We start from the raw sequence: 20,337 nt of genomic DNA, 5'->3' as shown, positions 1-20,337 counted from the left end.
AGGATAAGTACATAATTCTTTTAGGATAGCTCTTTGTTCAAATGGAAGTACGACATACGACATCTCCTATCTCAGTCAAAATGTTGTTCGATGAACTCTTAAAATTGAGGAGGTATTATTTTCTTGTTACTAGGGATGAAAAGGGGCAGGGTAATATCTGATCCAACCTGGATCCATATTCGAAAATATAAGATATGGGTTACAAAATTTACATCCAACCTGGATTCTAATAAATTTTGGATTTGGATTTGGATTTGGATGCGGATATATGAATTTCATTTGGATACGGATTCATATGTGGATTCGGATTCAGGTATCTGTTTATCCACAAACATATAACTTGAAGAGTTGAAGTCATTAGTATTTAATACATTTTAAAACTTTCTAGCTCTTCTTACTGTGTTTAGTTTAAATTTATTTTTCTTTTTCATCTTCCATAATTCACATTCTACTATTATATATGGAATATCAAATATTTTTCAGTAGTATATATATAAATCCTCAAATTTCGGATATATTTAAATTCAATTATTGTTCAAATCTATTAAATCCCCATTTTACTTGTCTTTTTATTTATATGTTTTCACTCTTATAACAGTGTTTTTTCTTGTAGCATGAGTAGGATTATATATTTTTTTAAGCGGAAGGTTGATAATTGTGGGAACAAATGACTCGGAATCTATAATAATGGTCATAGAAGTTTGTACTCCTTTTGTTTATCACTTGAGTTTGACATGATGTGAAGAAGCCATTGTATCCCTTATCATTCATAAATTATTCAGTTCTTACTTACCTCATTGGCTAACTTCTCACCCATGTATATCCCTATAAAATAATTTTACTTCATTTGCATAGAACAATTTTCTCCAGGAATGAGCTTCTTCATTGCTCATATGGTGGCTCTAACGAAAAACAAACACTTTATGAAGCGAGCCAAGACCATTCTATCCGTCTATATAATTGAGGTTACTTGGAGTTAATTAGGTATAAGGGTATGTCCTAGAAATTTAGTGTTTCCTTATTATTTTGCTCTTCTTTGGGATTGCAAAGACAATTGTTTGCCAGAGAGCAAGGATTGTTGTTTTTGTGGCATCAGCTTGTTGACAATAGCTCGCAGTTGCACGGACACATGCCTACACCTTATCATGTCGTTGACACACTAGCACGGCCTTGGGATGCCCTAAATTAGATATGTAAGTCTTTTTGGAGTTAATGGCTAAATGGAATTCCTTTGTCCCTAGATATTGGTGTTACATACACAATTTTGTGTAGAAATAGAAATATGAGTCATCGTGAAGGCACAAATGTTTCATGAAGCTAAAGTTACATATATATATATATATATAGTTAAATCAAATTAGGGGAAAATTTTATTGAAATTTGAATCAGATTCAATAACTAGAAGGTAAATCTACTTTAAATATATAACAGCTAGAATCCAATTTGACTAGTCTCTCCAATATCTTTTTTCAGATGTGTTTTTAGGACAAGTATGAGAAATCCTAGATTTGTATTTACATTTTTCCAGTTGCAGTTTTAACCAAGACATTAAAACTTTTGGTTGAAAATAATCATACATCTACTCTAATAAGACTGAATAGTTGATTAAATTCCTGGGAAAACTCTAATTTTGTATTTGTAGGTAAAATTTCAATCACAAATTGCACTGGGGTTAAAATAAACCTATTTGTAACAATGTTCTAAAAAAGCACACCGCAGCCACCTAGCAGTTAAGTGGTTTCATGGTGCTCGGCGGATGGTGGGTGACATGTGCCCAAGGCAAGCATCAAAAATAAATTAGCAAATTGCCTTTCCTAAACTAATATATATAATCCAAGGAGATGGACATAAAAACTAATAAATTGGTGATTTAACTTACAAAGTTTGTGTATCTAAGCAACAGTATGACATAATAACATAATAAAGGACTGTAGTCCAAGGTTTGTCGGATCGGCCGATCCAGATCCATGGCCGATCCCGATCGGGATCGGTCGATTTTGATCAAATCGGGCCAGATCCATTATGGATCTGACTCGGAGACATTAATTGTTGATGTTCATAATCTCTTTCCCTTTCTCTCTTTACTCTTTTCTTCTTACTCTCTCTTTCACTTCTTTCTCCTTTTATTCTCACTCTCACTTTCTAATGAAGAGATCTAGCTCCAACGAACTCCGGCGATGCAAATTTTACTCCAGCGAACTTCAACGAACTATGGTTCATTAAGTATTTATTGTTTGGAACAATCACATAATCTATATGTTGATTATTATCCTCTTTAATATCCATCTCAGTATCCTCAAACACAAGATCCACATTGATTATTATCCTCCTCAGATTCAACAAGATCCATTTGATATGAAATATATGATACAATCACTCTTTGGAGCATTAGACCCTAGGAGCATTATTATTTTGGTGATTATGACGACAATCATAAGGATTTATGATAGCCAACTCGGTATTCGTCGGATTTTGACTTTTGAGTAAGTTAGTACTTTTTTTTAATTTGTCATGTTTTCTAAATTTTTAGATTTTTTTTGCATTTTTAAATAATATTTAGAATTTTATGTAAATAAAAAAATTCGATCCTATCTGGTTGATACGTATTGTTTTTTTGGAAGGCTGATCTCGATCCCGATCCTGATTTTTCGAACTTTGCTATAGTCATTTGAATGACTATAGGAAATTCTAATAATAAGGGCTGCAGATAACTGTAGGAAAGTCCTGCATCAGGGTTGAATATGGATTGGGCTACTAACTACAAGAAAGTTTCTAATTGAAGGCCAGTCCATAAATTATAAGAAATGCAAGGAGACGAAGAAAAGTCAAGAAAGAAAACAAATAAGAACAAATAGGATGTAAAGATGGCAGCGGTCGTGAGTGTAGATGGTGGCGTTGGTGAGTGCACATGGCAATAATAGACTCCTTTCCTTTCTTCCTTCTCTCCTCTTCATTCTCGTTCTCCCCTTTCCTCTGTCTTTTTGCCTCACACTAACCTATGGCTTCCTAGTTCAACTAGGCCTTTTTAGGTTATCTAACCAGGCAGGTATAACATAGTCTGTTGTGAACCAACTTTGATTTGGTTGGTCTAGTTGAGTCATGTACCCACTTGTGCGTTGGGTCACCTAAGCTTGGGTAGCCACTATATATGGGATGTGGTGAGCACCCAAAAGGAGGAATGAACATTTACCCTAATTCCCCCCTCTCTAAGCCCTTTCCATAGCTACAACACTCCTATTGACCACCAGTTGAACCCCTTCCCTCTAATCACTTCTCTCTTCTATCTAACTCTTCTTCCCCCCCACCTAAGCTCTCATCACTTCCCCTTCTCTTAGCTTCATCAACTCCTTTAACCACAGCCCACCGAGCTAATCACAACCGATCCACAGCTACTCCACTACCAGTTGCAACTACCACTAATCACCCACTGGGTCATCTCAGCCACAACCGCGCCACTCCCAAGCAAGCCAACTCCAGTGAACCGAGCTTCACCTCCACAGAACACGATAGTGGTATCAGAGCCCCTCCTTGGGCCATGACCACCATGTGAGCTACGACGAGTAGGAGAGCTGTCACGGAGCTGCCGACAAGGGGAGAAACCCCAATTGCCACCAATGCTGTTGTTTTGACGAAGGCCGAGGCCTTTTCTAGTGCGCCGAGCACACCATCGGCGGGAGGACTCCGATAGCACGAACCCATTGCAACACTCCTCCATCGGCTACTTGAGCTATAGGAAAGATCTCAAGTAGAAATGAAGGGGTTGAGGGTGGATATGAAGTTCTTGGTGCTCGGCGGCCACCTGCAAGAATCTCCTCGGCTGCTGTCACCTGTAATGGATTGGATGGATTCCCTTTTACTGGTCCTCTCCTCCCTCACTCATCTAGCATGAGGGGCCAGCAACCATTCAGTCCAATTGCCCACGACTTGGAGGGGGGATCAAGTCGAGGAGCCGGTAGGCCGCTGGGCTGCAGTTTGCCACTTGCTACGACGAACCCCTACTATCGCAGCCCCTTGGCTTGAGGATCTCTTTAATGACCTCCCTAGTGGGGGAAGGCGTCGGGCCGACCCACGGCTCCCTTTGCGAGCTATCACATGTAGTAGTAATTGCCACCGGTCTACCATGTCAGGCCAATTTTCCTTGGACTGCTCTCGTGAGGCCGAGGGGGCCACCTCCACCGGATCCTAGGATTCCTCTGCAAGTTACATATGGATCGAATGGAAGAGTGCGTTATAGATGCGGCCGGAATCAAGAATGGGAAGATGTCGCGGCACTAGCCCCTTAGTTGAACTAAGAGGACTTAGGGCTCTGTCGTGATAGGGATGATCGGATGTGGCGTGACCTAGAGTTGGAGATCTTTCACCCACCCATGATTAGACCGGAAGTGGCGTATGACCCCAGCCGCGACAATAGGGGTTCTTTGGCAAGCCCTACTAAAGAAGCTAAGTGACTTTCGTCACCCGCCCCCATCGCTGGTGTTGGTGCTGGGTCTCGATCTCCCTTCGCTCAAACACTTGACTCGTTTTCAAAGTTCCAAGGAGGTAATTCGTTAGATTAAAATTTTTAAGTTGAGTAGTTTTTTTAGTACCAAGGCACAATGGAAGACGTCAAGGTGTTGTTGGCGAGCTTCCATTTAGAGGGGGCTGCCCTCCATTGGTACTAGTCAGTGAGTGCCCACTGGCTGTTCGAGTCATGGATTGAGTTCATTAAGGGGCTTTTAAGGTTGTTTGGGACCACGGGCTTCGAGGATTATCATGCTACAATCTCGAAATTAATTTGGGGACATTTGTAACCGCGTACCGAGAGGAGTTTGAGCGTGTGAGTAGTCGATGCCGATCTCTTTGACCACAGCAGCTACTAATCAGCACATTCATCCCCGTGCTGCACAAGGAGGTCAAGGCCGACGTCCTTTCCCTAAGGTCTTGGACCTTGAGCGAGGCCTTCGAGGAGGCCACGCGAATGGAGCAGAAGCACACGTCCGTGAGGAGTGCCTTGAGAACTTCATGTACTAGCCAAGACAGCAGGTTTACCTTATGTGCATCTAGTGTGGTTGGCGGGTTGATAGCTGCTTCGAGGGCTACTCCCCCTTTGGCATGAGGATGATATGAACCGAGCATCCGTTACCTGATCAAGCTTGGATGCAGGGAAGTAGTCTGCGCAGTCGGAGGAGAATATTCTCTAAATATTCTTCCATAGTCAGAAAATTACGAATCCAATTGGGATTGTTCTGTATCTTCTTGACCTACATTTTTTATATTCACGCCCTTCGCAGATTCTAGCTGCACCTAGGGCGAAAATAAGCAATATTACCATGGAGGTGGAGATGACAGGTGGTGGTGATGAGAGTAGTGATAATGGTGATGGATTTGGTGGCATGAGGTGCTGATAGGAGAAGGATGAGGGGGGAGAAGATGGTCGAGATCCCTAGGAGGAGGGAGGATTCGACAATCGAGGGGGATTAGGAGTAACCGGCGTCAAGATAGCACAAACTAGGGTTTGAGAGAGGAGGTAGAGGAGTTAAGAGTAGAGGAAGAAGGAAGGAAAACACAATGTTCATTGATAATCCCAATAGGTTGCCTTCCACATATTAAGAGGCTAATCTAACAAGCAAAACTAACAAATGATAAACTTGGAAACAAAGCATTCTCGTCGAGCGCGTTCGAATGTGCAATTCGCATCCTCTGTATGTGCGAATGTATGCAGGCCTTTGAACAGGAGCGTTCGAACATGCAATTTGCGTTCTCTGTATGTGCAGACGTATGCAGGCGTCGAACGGAGCGTTCGAACGCGACAGCCAAAATTTTTATCTTTTGAAGAAAACTAAAAACAAAACAAGTAAATGGTCCATAAGTCGTATCGATGTATGAGATGACTTAGTGTGGTCCGAATCACATCACTCCACCCACACTCGCCCTCGGTCTAGCAGTAGACCATCCTTCACTTCTAAACATGCAGCTCTAATCTCTAAAAGAAAAGGAAAAACCGGGGTCAAAATTATGGCTAGATCAGCCAGTTCAAGTTGCCGTGATATCGTATTGGCGACTTGATTCTCAATTGCCCTCTTGTACACTAATTCCTAGTCGTAGCCCAACAACTTTGTCATCCATCGCTGCTGTGCCGGAGTGGAATCCGTTGTCTAAGAAAGTAGGGAAGACTTCACTGGTTAGTACGCACCACGAATTGCCGCCCTATAAGATATGGTCTCCATTTGGTTACAACATGAATAATGGCTAGCATCTCTCGCTCATATGTAGACATCATCTGATTCTTCATTGACAATGCATTGCTTATGTATGCAATTGGCCTCCTTTCTTGCATGAGGACAGCCCCAATTCCAGCCTTTGATGCGTCGCATTCCACTACAAAAGGTTTGGTGAAATTGGGTAGCGTCAAGACCGGCATCGTGGTCATTGCCTTCTTCAATTTTTCAAATGCTTTTGTTGCTGTCTTGGTCCACTAGAACTCCCCCTTCTTCAGTAATGATATCAAGAGGGCGGCGATCTTGCCATATTTGGTAACAAATCGGTAGTGAAAGCCCATCAATCCAAAGAAGCCTCGCAATTCTTTCGGTGTCTTTGGAACCTGCCATTGCACCATATTCTGCACCTTAGAGGGATCGGCTTTCACCCCCGCCGCTGATATGATGTGACCGAGATACTCCACTCTCAGCTGGCCCCATAAAAATTTGGACTCCCTCACCTTCAAACTATTATCTTTCAAAATCTACAACACTTTGCGGAGGTGGACAAGATGCTCCTTTCATGAGCGGCTGTACACAAGGATGTCATCAAAGAAGACAAGTACATACCGCCTTAATAACGTCATCAAGATGTCGTTCATCAACCCTTGGATGTTCGGGGGATGTCCGCATTGAGTTATTATCTAAATTGAATTAGTCAATTTAGGTAAGACATAATCAATTAGGATCCTATTAGGAAATGAATTCCTATTAGAATCTCAATTGATAGTTATAGTAAGCTTATATATGGGGGATGTCCACATTGATTTATTACTTAAATTAGGTTAGTCAATTTAGGTAAGATGATCAATTAAAGTCCTATTAGGAAATAAGTTCCTATTAGAATCAACTAGAATCAAAGTTGTTAATCTATTTAAGGGTTATTGCATGAGAAACATGGGACGATTGAATAAGATTTATTTGAAATCTCTCATTTTCTCTCCTGCGGTTTTCTTCTTCTCTCTCCCTCTCTCCTTTTCTCCTACTCCATCTTAAGATTCTTCTCTAATCTCTTCTACTTTCTCTCTAAACATCTCTCCTTCAATCTATACTTTTCATTGGTTACTGTTGCTGTCCAGAAGATTCTAGTAGTGAAAGAGAATCTTCAGATGCCCGAACGTGAAGAGGAAGACATGGTTTCAAAGTAAAAGCACTACTATTTTATTTATTTGTAAACTTAAACTCTAAATTCTTTCTTTACACCATAGTTTAAGCCTTTCTACTATCAATATACTTATTTGAGAGTTGAAGAAGTTACTGTCTTATCTGAGTGGTTTTCTTTCATTCCATCTAGTAGTAATCCTTTTAATCGATTAACTTATTATCAATTATTGTTTACTATATTTTATTTTAGTTACTTGTTTTGGTCAATTGTTCTCCAGAACATTGCATTTATACTAGATTTGCATCAATTGGTATCAGAGCAAGTTTTCTTTTCCTTAGGTTTGCTTGCATATAGATATAGTTCAGCATCTCTTCTATTAAAAAGAAGAAGGTTCTTTATATCTGTCTAGTTTATTTTGGGAATCATGTCAAATGCAAATTTTAACACAACTGATATTAGAGAAGATGTCACACAACTACAACATCAAAGTTTTGCAATTACAACAAGGAATGGATCAAATTTTACAACGCTTAGGTAACATCCAAGTCAATCCACAACCAGAGAATATCCCTAGAGCACCTAGACAAGGCAACACTTCTGTCCAAGATATAGAGAGTGATGATGATAGGGATTATCCTGCACATCACATGAGACATAGGTCTGTTGATAGGTGGGATCAGGCTTAAAATTGATGTTAGCCAATTTGAAGGGCGATTATTACCTAATGAATTTTGGATTGGATTGACTGGATAGACCAATTTTTTGAATGGAAAGAAATCCTAGAGGGAAAAAAAGTAAAATTTGTTAGCCTCAAATTGAAAGGTTATGCGTTAATTTGGTGGAAACAAATCTAGAATGATCGAATTAGAAAAGGAAAAGAGAAAATCAATTCTTGGACTCGTATGAAAGAAAAGTTTAGGGGAAAGTTTTTACCTATTAATTATACACAAACACTTTTCCAAAAGCTTCAAAATTTGCATCAAGGATTTAAAACTGTACAAGAATACATTGAAGAATTTTATTCTTTACATGCACGAAATGAACTACAAGAAAGAAAGTGAAGAGCAAACGGTTGCCCGTTACACCAACGGGTTGCGACCTTAAATCCAAGATGAGTTAACCATGTGTGATGCCTTGCGCCTTGACATAGCCTATAGCAAAGCCACAAAGGCTGAAGCTAAACTTAGAAGACAAGGGTTTCATAGAATTGATTCAGATGAAGGCAACACTAGGATGCAAGTTGTTGGGAATGAACCACCAAAATCAACACAAACAGTCCTTCCTCAGTCTAAATCTGATGTATTTGCTAAGAGTAAAGGTATATTAGGACCTACACACCAATCTAGTCATCATTCTTCTGATTGTCCTCTAAGAAAGTTCACACACCAATCTAATTTGATTGAGCAAGAAGAAAATGAGTTAACTGATGATGAAGGTCAGAATGAATATGAGAATGAATTAGAAGATGACATCTCTAAAGATGAAGTAATTGGTGATACTGAGGGCCAATTACTTGTCATGCATCGCGTAATGCTAACGCCAAGGGCTCCACATGAGGATATGTGGCTCAGGTGAAGTCTCTTTCGCACGACTTGCAAATCGAATGGAAAATTACGTTTAGTCATCATAGATAGTGGAAGCACAGAAATTTTTTTTGCTCAGGAAATAGTTGATAAGCTTAATCTGAAAACTGATAAGTTGCATAAACCTTTAAGATTGCTTGGTTTAAAGGTGGGGGTGAAGTTCTTGTTACAACTAGATGCCTAATTAAATTTTCAATCGGTAAATCATATAAGGATGAAGTTTGATGTGACGTAGTACCTATGGATGTATGTCATGTCTTGTTAGGTCGACCTTGGCAATATGATAGGAAAATAATGCATAATGGGGAGAAAAATACATACACTTTTATTAAAGACAATGTACAGGTTACTTTACATCCACAAAGGAATGCGCCATATCCTAGGAAACAAGAGACAAAAAGCCATGTAAGCCTTGACAATAAAACCATGATGATTCTTGAAAAGAATAAATTCCAGCATGACATAATTGAATCATCCATAGTGTATTCTTTCATGAGTAAAGTTGATTCAATTTTTGTAGTTGTTGACAGATTCATAAAATGGCACATTTTATTGCATGTCAAAAGTCATCTGATGCATCTCATATAGCAAATTTGTTTTTCAAAGACATAGTTCGTCTGCATGGTTTTCTGAAATCATTTACTTCAGATAGGGATATACATTTTTTGAGTCATATTTAGAGAGCTTTATGGTCTAAACTGGGTACTAAATTACAATATAGTAGTGCATATCATCCTCAAACAGATGGTCAAACTAAAGTAGTTAATTGATCATTGGGTAATCTATTGAGGTGTTTAGCTAGAGAGAAACCCTCTCAGTGGGATCTAGTTCTTTCTCAAGCTAAATTTGCTTACAATAGTTCCATCAATAGATCCACCGGAAAATCACCCTTTAAGAGTATATATGGCCATTCTATTTCCCACTATCTTAATAGAACTCCTATATCATATAATGGAAAAAATAATGCTAATGCTGAGACCTATTTTCAAAGAATTCACCAAGTGCACCAAGAGATTCTTTAAAAGCTACAGGTATTTACAAACAAGTATAAGGAAGCAGCAAACCAACACCGCAGGGAGAAAGATTTTGCCAAGTTGGGAAGTAATGCTTATTTATCGGAACTTCCACCTGAGATGTCTACTTCACCGGTCTTAAATGTTGCTGATTTGTTCACATATCATGGAGGCCTAATGCAACCAACAGATGTTAGCTCACTACCTTTTGAGCAGTCAACAACTACTGACCAAAACACGACAGGGTACACACTAACAGTATTTGGTTCGATGGAAAGATCGCTCCATTTCTAACGCTAGCTGGATCGAGGAAGATGTATTAAGGAGACTACGAGAAGATCTATACCAAAAGTATATGGAGGCTATCTCGTCAGAGTCGAGATTTTCCCACCCACAAGGAATTGATGTGGGCATCATCTTCAATTTGACCGAATTAAAGTTGCTTGAGTTCAATTTTAGTCTAATTGAGCTAATTAGGCTAACTTATTTTCAGATTTAATTTGTTGAGTCGATTTTTAATTCAAATGATCACTTGAATTAGTCAATTGATAGATATAGTAAATCTATATGCGGGGGATGTCCACATTGAGTTATTACCTAAATTGGATTAGTCAATTTAGGTAAACCTAATCAATTTGGATCCTATTAGAAAATGAATTCCTATTAGAATCTCAATTGATAGTTATGGTAAGCTTATATGTGGGGAATGTTCACATTAATTTATTACCTAAATTGGGTTAATCAATTTAGGTTAGATGATCAATTAAAATCCTATTAGGAAATAAGTTCTTATTAGAATCAGCTAGAATCAAAGTTGTTAACCTATTTAAGGGTTATTGCATGAGAAATAAGGGACGATTGAATAAGATTTATTTGAAATCTCTCAGTTTCTTTTCTGCGGTCTTCTTCTTTCTCCCTCTCTCTCCTTTTCTCCTACTCCATCTTAAGATTCTTCTCTAATCTTTTCTACTTCCTCTCTAAATCTCTCTCCTTCTTTAATCTTTACTTTTCATTGTTTACTGTTGCTATCCGGAAGATTCCAGTAGTGAAAGAGAATCTTTGGGTTCCCGAACGTGAAGAGAAAGATGTGGTTTCAAAGTAAAAGCACTATTATTTCATTTATTGGTAAATCTAAACTCTAAAATCTTTTCTTACACCATATTCTAGGCTTTTCTACTGTCAACATACCTATTTAGTAGTGGTCCTTTCAATCGATTAACTTATTGTCAGTTATTGTTTACTATATTTTATTTTAGTTATTTTTTTGGGTCGATTGTTCTCCAAAACATTGCAATCATACTAGATTTGTATTAATCGACTAAAGTTGGGCTTCGAGTCGCGGTCGAATTCTGTCTAACTGCACTTGCTTGCTACTTCGCTTGAAATCTATCCACATTTCTAAAAAGTCAATGGCCACCGGTCCTAAATTTTGCATCCATTGGGTCCCCAATATAATGTTAGCCCCTCGTAAGGCTAAGGGGTGAAGATCTAAGGTGAAGGAATTGCCTTGAATCTTCAGAAAAACCCCTCGGCGTACGCCGTTCGCTTGGGACATCGTGCTGTCTCTAAGTGCTACATCGAATCCAGAGGTAGCATTTGTAGCGATTCCTATCTTCTTGACCATATGTTCATTCATGAAGTTATGGGTGCTCTAGGTATCGATAAGATTCTTACTGTTTGATTCTTCGCAGTGCCATCGACCTGAAGCGTCCTTGGTGCATTGGCGCAGGTGTAGGCATGCATGAAGATCTTGGCGTGGACCTCCTCGCTGCTCTCCAACGCCTCCTGGTCTTCCACCAAGTCCTCTAATTCATCTTCCACCACTTCATCTTCCTCCACATCCTCCACTTCGTCCAACACCGTTACTGTGGCCATCGGTCGGGCACATTTGTGCCCGGGAGTGAATCATTCATCACAATAAAAGCACAACCTTTTAGCTCTTCTTTCTTCAATTTGGGCTCGGGTAAGTTTTCTCATGGTAGCTCAGGGAGGTCCCCTCACCTTTGGTTGTGGCTATGGGAGCAATCTTGCACCTGTTGTCCATGGTGAAGCCACCGACACATGATGTGTGGCTGCGGTTTGCCGAGGCACTCCTCTAAACTCCCTCGATCTAGCAATAGACCGTCCTTTCATGGTTGTCGTTGTCGCCTTTATCTTCTCCTCTACCATGACAGCGAGGGTGAATGCTTCGTCCAACGATTGAGACCTCAAAGTCTTGATCTCTCAAAGTCCTCTTGATATCCTCGTATGGAGGTCTTTTAAGTAACGTTGGTTAGCAACTCTTGAAAATCGTCATATTCGGTTGGACCGAAATGATGACACAATGACTGCAAAATCAGCCCAACCGATGAAAGGACTGGCGCGGTTGACCGATTGGTACCATCGTAAGGCCGTCTCCTTGAGGTGGAAAGATAATAAGAGTATCTTTTGGTCCTCACGTGTTCTAAAGTAGTCAAAGAATTGCTCTACTTGATAAATCTAATCCAAATGATCCCCGCCATGATATTTGGGAAACTTTAGACAAATCGTGTGTCCGTGGTTTCCACCTTGATATTGACCTCTATTATGGTGATATTCGTGATGTTGACCTCTATTATGGTGATGGCATGGGGCTTAACAATTTGTTGAGGTCTGAACCTTGGCCCAGTTCTCAAGTCCAACTCGTCGTTGGACTCGAAGTTGTCTAAGGGAAGAGACGTCCCTCTTGCCCTATGGCGCCCTTCGGTCTGGTCCAGATCAGGCTGAGGTCTTGATCTGACCCTTGGCTGGTCTGGACATGCATCTAGAGGTCTAGAAAAGAGGGGCTCCCGTAGTGGACGAGCCCTTCGTTCCTGCTGCTCATAATATGAGACTGGCGAGTGGGTCCTGGCTTGCTGCTATGCATCGTTGTTTGGTGTCTCAGGGCGTTGGTTAAGGAGTTGTATGAGCTCCTCGATGAAGATTGGGGAATAGAGATTGAGGAGGAGATTAAGAAGGGAAGAAGGGGTTTAGAAGCTGGTCGAGAACCTTGCCAACAGAAGAAGGTTACTCAATTGGAGGTGGGGAGAGTTATGCCGACAGCCAAGAGAAGAATAGAGGAGGTAGGGAGCGACAAGTCTTAGCCAAATAATCCTTGCTTAATGATAATTAGGGCTACTCTCCACACTTATTTATAGAGGCTAACCCTTGACTGAGTTAAATTCGCACTCTTACAACAAAGGTGGCTTGGCGAGTCCAAGTTGTACTAGGACTCTTAATACGTGTCCTAACACGACTAAAACAATTAATTGACTTATCTAAATCTAATTAAAGAATTAACAAGTTGAGTCCATATTTAGTAGGTACTTGAGTTTATGGCTTAAACCAAAATAGCAGGTGCTAAAAAATGTAAATGACTAAACTAGATAACTAGACTTGACTCAAGCGAGCCCAATGTGCTAAGAATGAATCCGATCCAACCAAGTTCGTATCATAAAAGTATTTTTTGAGCATCTCTAAGGTCTTCTTTTCTTCAAAATGCCCAGCTAGTTCACTTCAAAATGCCAAGCTAGTCCACTGCCATATGCCTCCCTTACTAAGAGCTCCCGAGTTGAACCCCTTGGAATGCATAACCTTCCAGATTTAATGAGGAATTCTTCATGTTTATAGAACCCCTTCACAGCCCCCTTTCCGCAAGCTGCATAAATAACACCAAAGTCAGGATCCTCCGAGTATTGTCTTTTGATTATTTCTAGCCCCATCAATTTAACATTAAACATAAAATTCAAAGCATACTTCCTTGAAAGAGCATCAGCCACTATGTTTACTTCGCCCTTCTTGTACTTGATGATGTAAGGAAAGGACTCTAAGAACCCAACCCACTTAGCATGCCTCCAATTTAACTTGCTTTGCCCCTTTAAATGTTTCAAAGCTTCATGATCTACATGTATAACAAACTCCCTTGGAAGTAAGTAATATTGTCAAGTCTCCAATGCTCGGATTAGTACATAAATTTTTTTATCATAAATGAATAGTTTAAGTGAGCACCATTTAACTTCTCAGTGAAGTAAGCTATTGATCTCTTCTCTTGAATAGTTCAAGTGAGCACCATTTAACTTTGCAGAAATTGCATTTCTTCTGATTACCATACAGTTTCTCTTGCCGGAGGACCCCCAAAAACTTCATGAAGGTACTTCACATGCTCAAATATTCGGCTAAAGATTAAATATCATCAAAATACATTAATAGTTGGCCAATGAATTTACATAGCACATGGTCCATCAACCTCATAAAAGTACTCAATGTATTTGATAGACCAAATGACATTACCAACCTCTCATACAGCCCATATTGTGTTCTGAAGGTAGTCTTCCATTCATCTTCTTCCTTCATGCGGGTTTGATGGTAATCACCTCTTAAATCGATCTTTTAGAAAACCTTCAAACCATGCAACTCATCAAGCATATCATCCGAATGAGGAATAGGGTAGTGGTACTTTAATGTGATCTTGTTGATGGCTCTGCTGTCCACACATATCCTCAAGTTGCCATCTTTCTTTGGTACTACAAGGGTTGGTACTGAACAAGAGTTGATTGATTCACGAACATAGACTTTCTCCAACAACTCAGTGACGTGTCGTTGAAGCTCTTTAGCACCCTCGGGATGGCTCCTATAGGCTAGTTGGTTTGGAAGGACAGCTCCTAGAATAAGGTCAATTTAGTGCTTAGTTCCTCTAATTGGTGGTAGCCTTTTTAGTATTTTGCAGGAAACACATCAACAAATTGTGATAGGAGTACTATTTCTAGGGGAAGAGTATGGCTTTCTTCAAGAGATGAGACTTCCTTGGCATATGTTAGATAGACTGGTTCTAAAGAATTCAAGGCTTGCTCAACTTTTTTCTTGTCTACAAAGAAACTGTCTTTCCTTTCCTCTTTCTCCTTGATTTTTTGTACTTGCTGTGGGTTGAGGGGAGCCAAAGTTATCTTCTTACCATCAAGGAAAATGAATAAGTATTTTTGGAGCCATCATGAATCGTCTTTCGATCATATTGCCATGGCCTTCCCAAGAGAAGATGGCTTGTATTCATTGGAACAATATCACAAAGAACCTGATCCTTGTAAAACTTCCTAATAGAAAAAGGAACTGAAATTTTTTTTATAACTTTTACCTCTCCACTATCGTTCAACCATTGAAGTTTGTTTATACGAACCGGATCATATCAGAACACATCAAAGGGAGATTAGGCTCAATGGATTGAGTCTAATTATCTTATCTGGTTATTTGGTTTAGTTAGAGTCTTAGTAGGTTAGGATTTTTTTAATTAGCTAAATCCAGTTTCGATCGCGTTCGAATGCACCAAAACACGTTCTCTGTAAGTGCGAACGCGATGTAGGTGTTCGAACGCACAATATGCGTTCTCTATATTTGCGAAGGCGTTCGAACGCACAATATGTGTTTTCTGTATTTGCGAACCTGATGCAGGCGTTCGCAAGAGCGTTCGAACGCGACCCCTCCTGTGTTCGAATGCGACCCCTCCTTCATTCGAACGCGACCTACAGGAATTTTATTCTAATGAAAATAAACACCTAATGCAATAAGAAAAAGATCCTATTTGTTTGGTTGAGGGTGTTTAGTTGTAGCTAGACCAAGTTTCTCCAGCATTATGCTAGAAGCAACATTTGCACAATTGCCAAATCAATGATAACTCCAGACACCTTGTTGCTAATAGTGTAACGAGTGTGAAATATGTTCTCTTGTTGCTCATCTTCAGCTATAGCTTGTAAATTCAAAGAACGACGAATTACAAGTAATTCATCTTTGTCGGGATATTCAATATTGACTTCATTGGGGTCTTGGATTCGATATGGCTGTGACCAAGGCACTTGAAACATTTAACGTCACGACTTCTTATGGAATGTTCTGCTTCGGTCACCTTCTCTCTCCCTCAAAGGTTCCACTAGGGGTTTACTTGGAGACCCCTTTTCTGCTGGCTTGGTACTCTAGCTATTGGAATTCCATGAAAATGGTTGTTTACTCCCGGTTGGATGAGATGCAACAGTTCTGATTGGACCCCGTTTTCTTTGTCTCTCCACCTTCATGGCTAGCTTGATGATATCTTCAAGGAACACAAAATACTTAAATTCAACTGCGTCTGCAATTTCTTTGTTTAATCCTTCTAAGAATCTAGCAATTGTTTGCTCATGGTTCTTGCACTTTGCACCTTATTATCAAAGTTTCAAACTTTTTAACATAGTCTTCTATGCACATTCCATCTTGTCTAAGATTGCAAACGAATATAGAGGTCTTGACAATAATATTCTGGTATAAAATGCCATTGCATTAATCTCTTAATAAGTCTCCAACTTTTGACCTCTTCTTCTCCATCTCTTCGTCTTTGAGCCTTTAGACTTTCCCACTACAAATTCGCATAATCAATGAACGCAAGGGGAGCAAGTTTACATTTTCGAACCTCTAAATAGTCTTGGTAGTCAAACATCTTTTCTACTCATTGCACCCACTCCAAATATTCTTCAGGAGAACTAGTGCCTTTGAATGGAAGAATCTTCATCTTGATGTTGTTTCCTAGATCCTTTGGCTGCCTTTGTGGTCTTGGTTGCTCCATTGTGTCATTCCCCACGAGAAGCTCCTCATCTTCCTCTTGTTCAGCTGCTGTTGGTACTTGATAAGGTTGGTGTTGCGCCGTCAACCTCTCCACAATTTGTGCCAAACGATTCACTAGCTCCTCTCGGATTGCTAGATTGATGTTCTCCTTCCATGAGCCACAAATTTTTGATGAAAAAAAGATCACCAAAACGAACCTAGATGCTCTAATACCAAATGATGGGCCTTCATAAGCGTCCTGCTCTAGCTGGCTGGATTGGTTTTGGCCGGCTAAAGCTTTTGGCTATCTCATGCTCTTTTGATGCTAGACATGCCACTCAACCGGAGAATGAGTCAGGGTCTTAGTAAAACTTGGCTGTATAGAGGTCTTGAGGTTTATGCCTGGACGCAAGTCAAAAGTGAGAATGTTCCAGACTGGCCGGGCTGCCCTGGGTCTAGCTGGATTGGGAGCTTTGGGCTGGTCAGGCCCTTACTAGTAGTTCTTGAGGTTGAATTTGGTATAAAGGTGGGCTAGGCTCTTATGAGAGATGGGCTAGGGTTTCGATAGGGTTTAAGCTCTTATAGGCATCACCACACTTATAATGACAGTATATGTCGTAACTATATTTTAAGTGTCCAGGTTGTATCCATTTTTATATACAATGTTCATTTACAGATTACGACTCCTCATCTTAGGCCATTTGATTCCACGGCTATTATTGTACAGCTTTGGCACTATTACCTGTATAACTTGTCTTATTTGAAGGATCATCCAGGCAGTATGCATTGGCATACTGTGCATACATTTGACACTTGACTTTTACTGGACTATGTAAATCTCATGGCCTACCAATAGTAGTATTCTTCTAAGCAAAAGCCTAATACTCCTTTAGATACTTAGACATGTCCCACTATGATAGTATACAATTAGACTAGAACTAATTCTTTGTGGAATGTAGTGAATATCACTTAGATAAAGTTGAAATAATGCATAATGATGCATGTGGTAGTTTTAGTGCTACTTCATTGCGCTTTATCTCTCTTTTAATGCCATGCTAACTATTATGATATTACACTTCAATTTCTGCTTTTCTTTAGGTTCGCGTAAATGGGCCAAACACTGCACCGGTTTATAAGTTCCTGAAGACAAGCAAATCTGGCTTCCTGGGATCTCGAATAAAGTGGAATTTTACAAAATTTCTTGTGGGCAAGGAAGGAGAAGTCATTGCCAGATATGGGACATCTACAGCCCCATTGTCTATTGAGGTCTCTCTCCTACTTGTAATTCATCTTAATTCATACAATATTCCTTTTTCTTATTCAACTCAATTTTTTCAGAAAGACATTAAGAAAGCACTCGGGGAAGTATAGAAGTCTTCAGATCGGCATACTGCCCTTGCTTAGTGATATACAAACACCTGAGTGCCGTTTTATAGGCTTTTTTTAGCTTACATGTGCTTATGTTGCTTTTCTGGGGTTAAGTTGTGCAATATTTGTCTTATATTTGCTTTCTTTTAGCATCATTGCCGACTTAAATTATCTTGGTGTCTAATCATTTTTCTTTGCTGTGAGCATTTTGAAGTTTGAGCTTGTAAATTACCAGTTTGTATCCTGCTAAACTTGTGTCACGGATTGTAGCATGGAGATTCTTGTTTGATGGATAGAGAAGTGCCGTATAAAATACCTTCCACTTTCCTGTAGTCTTAAATAGTAAATTTGCTTGTTCAATGTACATATAATTATATTATTTCATGTCTCGAGCTAATTTGATTGAACTTCGAAGCATCTTTTTGCTCACCTAATGGTTATCTTTTACTAATAATGCAATTAGAGTAGCGCGCTTGCTGTATTGATGGTTTATTGGAAGTGATGCAAGATAAATAGCTCTCTCTATGGACCATTCTCACTGAATGAAGAGCTTGTTACGTGTGTTTGCTCATATGCACAGGAGAGTTTTTTTTTTAAAGAGAAGTGGAAACTTAACAGTGTCTAATTAAATTGGTCCCGTTATGAAAGGAATAATACTCACCTTTAACCGTAAGCACGATCCCATCCCGTTGGTCGCAGGGGAATCATATTTAACCTGCAGTGTGTGTTTATTATATTGTGAGATTTGCCTATTTTCCACTGAATTTTAGAAATATCATAATGGAACCTATATTTTTCTAATATTATATTGACTGTTGTAGGATATCAAAAGTGCAATTGGCAAATGATAAAATATCACATCTATCCTTACATCCGGTCAAAGAATCGCAAAGTGAACTTTCAAAGACCAGGTAGTTTTAGTTTAAAAAGGAATAACGACATCCTCACATTTCTTTGAAGATTGTTGTTTATTAAGCGTGCAGTTGTCTGGGTGGATTAAATGGCACGGTGGATGGATTATGGATCCCGATGGGATATCTAACACCCGAATCCTGGTCATCTGCATGGCACGACCCCATCCAGCACTTGTGGCACACATGACAACTTAATTGCCAAAAATTAAATAAATTATGTATCGGTACTAAAATTTATTTATAATCATCTAAATCATGAATCACTAATATTAGAATAACAATAACACGTTCTATAACAATTGTACTAGGGCCTACACAGTCTACAGCATATAGGGGTGAAAATGGATCGGGTTTAATCTAATCTGACTCACTATTTGACCCGACTTGGATTAGATATCGATCAAAATAAGTTACTTGACCTGGATAAGGATACAGATCACACTTTGTAAAAATAATCAGATCTGGGCATGGGTAGTCTTATTTGTTCGGATACAATTACATATATCGAATATCCGATTACCTATATAATATACAAAATTAAGTAAAAATTCCACCCTCGAAACCCTAAGTGACCCATTAACATAAAACCTCACCCTTATTCTGAAATCCCTTTTCCTTCACTAGCCGCCATAAGCAAAAGCCATCCCCATCTCTCACTCACTCTCTTCAATGACTCTGACAGTCCTCTGATGACTCCGATCGTCCAACGCCTTCAAGACACTTCAAGACGCCGACAGTCTGACAAATTTGAGGACTCCGACATCTTCAAACTTCAATCTTCACCGGCCGGAGCAAGCTTTCACCCACACATTGTAATCAAAGTATACAAACTTCTCCTATAACGAAATATTTTAGAAGGTCGAAATTTGTATTCAAGCAAGCAAATAAAACTGCTAGGTAAACTACAATTCAGTTAGAATCTAAATAATAAGCAGTTTTGATTATGTAAAATATTGATGTCCCAAATGAAAATGCAATTTGCATGATTGTTTGAATCCTTTAATCACACGTTGCAATCAATCTTTACTGTTCATATATCAAAATCTTGTATATTAATGAAATATTTTGAAAGGTCAAATTTTCATTCAAGCAAGGAAATAAAACTGCTAGACAAACTATGATTCAATTAGATCCTAAATAATGAACAGTTTTGATTATTTAAAGTATTGCTGTCCCAGTGAAAATGGAACAAAAATACAAAAGATGTTTCTAATGTCACACAGAAATATGTAAGTTTATGCATGATAGACCAAGAATTGGTGGTCACTTTAGTTCTTTTTATTGTCTCTAAGTTTAACTTTAGTACTTGAATTGTTTTTTGAGTCTTGATATAATATAATTACCTACTACTATGTGAATAGAGTTTATTGAAAAGTCTTGAGCATGTATCTAATGTTTTAGTTTAATTCCAAGACTCCAATAAATTCGTAGAAGTTGCATCTTACAAAATGAGCAATTATTTGACATCATGTTCTTCATTTACCTAGGATATAGTTTTAAATTTTATTATCCGTCCAATATCTGTATCTGGAGCAAAATACGGATCGGGATATAGGTCTG

General features: G+C 39.2%; 1 protein-coding gene across 1 annotated transcript in view; it reads left to right on the top strand.

The window, feature by feature from the left end:
- Positions 1 to 18,195, top strand: part of LOC140791067 (probable glutathione peroxidase 5) — a 34,482-nt gene extending 16,287 nt beyond the window's left edge. Inside the window, exons 5-6 of the mRNA XM_073141446.1 lie at positions 17,594 to 17,761; positions 17,834 to 18,195. Coding sequence (XP_072997547.1) covers positions 17,594 to 17,761; positions 17,834 to 17,866 — 201 coding nt within the window. The 3' untranslated portion in view covers positions 17,867 to 18,195. The remainder of the gene's footprint in view (positions 1 to 17,593; positions 17,762 to 17,833) is intronic.
- Positions 18,196 to 20,337: the final 2,142 nt, after the last annotated feature.

Source organism: Typha latifolia, chromosome 6 (assembly GCF_019914945.1).
Source record: "Typha latifolia isolate L0001 chromosome 6, TyphaL0001v2, whole genome shotgun sequence".
Taxonomy (NCBI): Eukaryota; Viridiplantae; Streptophyta; class Magnoliopsida; order Poales; family Typhaceae; genus Typha; species Typha latifolia.
The sequence above is the reverse complement of the archived record's forward strand: the minus strand, read 5'-3'. Positions and strand labels throughout refer to the sequence as shown.